This window comes from Acanthisitta chloris, unplaced genomic scaffold, assembly GCF_000695815.1.
Source record: "Acanthisitta chloris isolate BGI_N310 unplaced genomic scaffold, ASM69581v1 scaffold36326, whole genome shotgun sequence".
Taxonomy (NCBI): Eukaryota; Metazoa; Chordata; class Aves; order Passeriformes; family Acanthisittidae; genus Acanthisitta; species Acanthisitta chloris.
In genome coordinates, this window is record NW_008677281.1 from 1 (window position 1) to 3,913 (window position 3,913).

The 3,913-nt window shown below is 43.6% G+C and overlaps 1 protein-coding gene across 1 annotated transcript in view; it reads left to right on the plus strand.

The window, feature by feature from the left end:
* Nucleotides 1-48: 48 nt before the first annotated feature.
* Nucleotides 49-3,913, plus strand: part of LOC103803851 (cullin-4A) — a gene marked incomplete at both ends in the record, with an annotated part of 25,650 nt that continues 21,785 nt past the window's right edge. The window contains one exon of the mRNA XM_009076430.1: nt 49-164. Within this exon, the coding sequence (XP_009074678.1) occupies nt 49-164 (116 nt within the window). The remainder of the gene's footprint in view (nt 165-3,913) is intronic.

Genomic DNA, 3,913 nt, shown 5'->3' on the forward strand with positions numbered 1-3,913 from the left:
GCTCCTGTCGGGTAGCTGCTTTTCAAGTCCCTGTGTCTTCCTTGGCAGAAAGACCCAAATTACCGGATAATTATACTCAGGACACCTGGCAGAAACTTCACGAAGCAGTGGGAGCGATACAGAGCAGCATTTCTATTAAATACAACCTCGAAGAGCTCTATCAGGTAAGGCATGTAAAGGGTTTTGCCCTGGTTTGTTTGCAGTTTAACAGGAGGCAAATAAACTGCTTTGGGGCTTTCACAGAGCTGCACGTTCAACATGATGTATTTTTATTTGTTGAAAGCTGATTACAGCTATTGAATACTTCGCTCCATACTCTGTTTCTAGCCACTTTGCAGTTTGATCTATCAGTTCCTTGGAGAGCTACCAGGATCTGGGCCCTGGGAAAAGCACTTTAAAGCTATGCCAGGGCAGGGCTGAGATTTAAGTCTTGGTATCTTCAATACCATGTCCACTCATGCTGAAAACAGGGTGTTACTCTCACTGGGTTATGAAGTTATGTGTTTTATTACGGTTTTTGTCCATGCTGTGGTCTCTTGTGAATAGCAGTGTTGAAATATTTGTTGTTGTTGTTTAATAACAACATTGCACTACAACATCAATAACTTTTGGGGAATTCTAAAGGACTGAGCAGGCAGCAAACTGTCAGTTTCTGTCCATGCTGTGGTTTCTTGTGAGTTTCAGTGTTGAAATATTTGTTGTTAGTAGACATAACATTGTACTTTGATACCTTATGGGGAATTAAAAAGGACTCCTGTTTGAGCAGGCAGCAAACTGTTAGTTCACCTGTGTTTCAGGTGACTGTTACGTTTTCATAGCAGTCAGAATCTTAGTTTATTCCTTGGAGTGGTGAAAAAGTATTTCTGGAACATCTGGGCTACTGGAGCAGGGGAAGGGAGGGTAAAGGAGAGACATGCTCGTGAACCATTTGTTTCTTCTTTGTCAGTTGATAGATGGTTTAGTTCTGTGTTAAGTGTATGTGCTTTGAGATATTTAACTGAAGTAGTAATTTTGTTATAGTGATCATGTTATAAAAAGTTTACTGATGGGCTAAGTTGTGCTACATAGCTCAAGTTGATTACCAGTTTTCTGTGGGTGCAGATGTTTGATCCACAGATCATAGAATTTTAGGTGTTGGAATAGACCTTAAAGATCATCCAGCCCCAACCCCCTGCCCTGGGCAGGGACACCTCCCACCACACCAGGTTGCTCAAGGCTTCATCCAACCTGGCTGTGAACACTGCCAGGGTTGGGGCAGCCACAGCCTCCCTGGGCAACCTGGGCCAGTGTCTCACCACCCTCACAGGGAAACCTTCTGCCTAATATCTCACCTAAATTTCCCCTCCTTCCCTTTGTACCCATTGCCCCTTGTCCTGTCCCTGCAGCTCCTAACACAGAGTCCCTCTGCAGCTTCCCTGGAGCCCCTTCAGCTCCTGGAAGGTGCTCCGAGGTCTCCACACAGCCTTCTCATCTGATATCAATGTCCTTGGCCAGATCAGGACTCAAATATTATTATGCTCACCTACAGTTTTCTAGATGCTTAGCCGAGGTAGGTTTGATGTCTGCAAAGTGCAGGCTGTGAGGGAGAAGGCCAACAGTCGCAGTGGGTCCATGCTCAAGGAAGTGAGGCTGGATTTGAGAACTGGCTATGCTTGTCTCTGTGATTAGTTAGGGTATGTAAGATATGGGTCTACAATGGCTGCTTATTTAAATATATATATTGGCTGCTTATTGAAATGGCTATTGGCTCAATGTAGTTTATTCTCTGTAAATTGTGAACTTGCGTGGGATGTGTTCTTCTCTTAATACTTGCAGGTTCGCAGAGTTTGAGTTGCATAATGCATTTTACCCTTTTAAACTCAGCAGTTGAAAAAAAATCCTTCTTTTTCCATGCCTAGCTAAAAAAAAAAAAAAAACAACCTCACAGATGCTTTGAATGTTACCTAACTTGTTTTCAGAGGCTCAGAAATGAGATTATAGTAACATGGCTGTGAAATCGCTGTGGTACAGACTTGAGTTTTGGCAGAAGAGAGATTAACTGTGAAGGTAGAACTGTACTTCTTTGCTTTTCCCCCTTTGCTTATGATTCAAAACTACCCAGGACAGGTGGAACAATCTGTCAGGCTGTAAGTCAGCAAGCTCTCTGCACAGAGGGTGGTGACTCTCAGTGAGCCTGTGCAGGTACTTCCTCTCCTGCCAAAGGAATAAAAGATGAAGTTCAGCATCCATCAGAAACCTGATCTGTACTTACAGATCATTTTAACTGCCTGTTGGTGAGCACAGTCATCCTTGGGGGGAAAATATCTCTGTGTGCATCAGTTCTCACTGTCACGGCTGGGGTTTTTTTTGAGTCTTTATCCCACAGTTTTGGGAGGAAGTGAGAGGTCAGCGTGGTGAGCCTTGGGCTTTCTGATGGATTTATTTCATGTGGCTGAGGAGAAGCTGAAGAACAATGACTAGGCTTTGTGGGAAGCCTGAAGGATACTGCTTTCCAGGCATTAGAGGCAGCATGGGATCAGGCATGGAGGTGCTTGGCAGAGTCAGTGAGCAGTAGGAGGGTGGCAGCCAATTTTTGGTGACTAAAATAGAAATGATGTCTGGGATTGGGGGTAGATTGCACAGATTTTGAGCTTATACTTGATGGGATAGAGAAAGTGGGGCAGTACAAAGAATCACTGAGTGAGGAAGAAGTGATAAAAATAATGGAAAAAGAAAATTACCTTCCCAGCCTGGGCCTAAATAATCTGAAATGGGGCAGCACTGCCCTTCTGGAGGGCATAGAATAGGGCAGTGTAGGAAAAAAAAGGTGAGAGTCCTGACCAGACTTCTGTTTGGATGTGCGGATAGGAATGACTGTGTCTTAGGAAAGAGAACTAACTATGTGCAAAACAGTTACCTGTGAATACCTTTTGTTGCAAATGTCATTTGTCTGATTTAAGACCAAATGGAAAACACAGTATAGGCACTGTGTGATAATTTGGCTTGTTTGCATCCTTTAATGTTGTATCAAAACTAAGGAAGCTATTTGTGATGTGCATTTAAATAAAGTGGCATGAGGGAGGTTTGAATTACTTCATGGTGTTGGTTCTGCCTCTACAAGGCAGATTCACTTTGCATTTTAGAAGACAAACTCTTCAGGATGGTAGAGCCTGTAGAGGAAATAATACAAGGAGCAGCAATAACTTGCAAGTTAAATGTTAACTTGTTCTGAGCAGAGTCTTCTGCTTTATTAAACAGTTGATTTGAAACAAAACTGTGGCTAGAACTATGTAGGTGAAGAGTCTTAGAAGTGTTGTCTCTCTTGTATCTTTGTAGATGTGATAATTACTGTAGCTTTTTTCCCAATTAATTGTGTGCAAGATGAATAAAAGTCAAATCAAATTTCACAGAATCACACAATAATCAGAGCTGGATGGGACCCTTGAGGGTCATCCAGTCCAGCTTCTGGCCCTGCACAGGACATCCCTGACCATCACACCCTGTGCCTGAGAGCATTGGCCAAACACCTCTGGAGCTCTGTCAGCCTTGGGGCTGTGCCCACTGCCCTGGGAGCTGTTCAGTGCCCAAACACCTCTGGGGGAAGAACCATTTGCTAATCTCCAGCCTAACCCTCCCCTGACACAACTTCAGGCCATTCCCTGGGTCCTGAAATTTCTTCAGAAAGAGAGGCAGGAAAAACTGAATGAAACAAATCATGAATAAAGAGGGAAAAAACAGTAACAGATGATACTGAGGCAGTAGAGTTGCAGTTTGTCATGCACTTCAAGCCAGCACTGTTGCCCAAGGAATTATGGAATGATTTAGGCTGGAAGGGACCTTAAAGATCATTGCATTACAGTCTCCTATCCTGGGCACGCACACAGTCACAAAATCCCAGAATCAGTTAGATTGGAAGGGACCACAGTGGGTCATC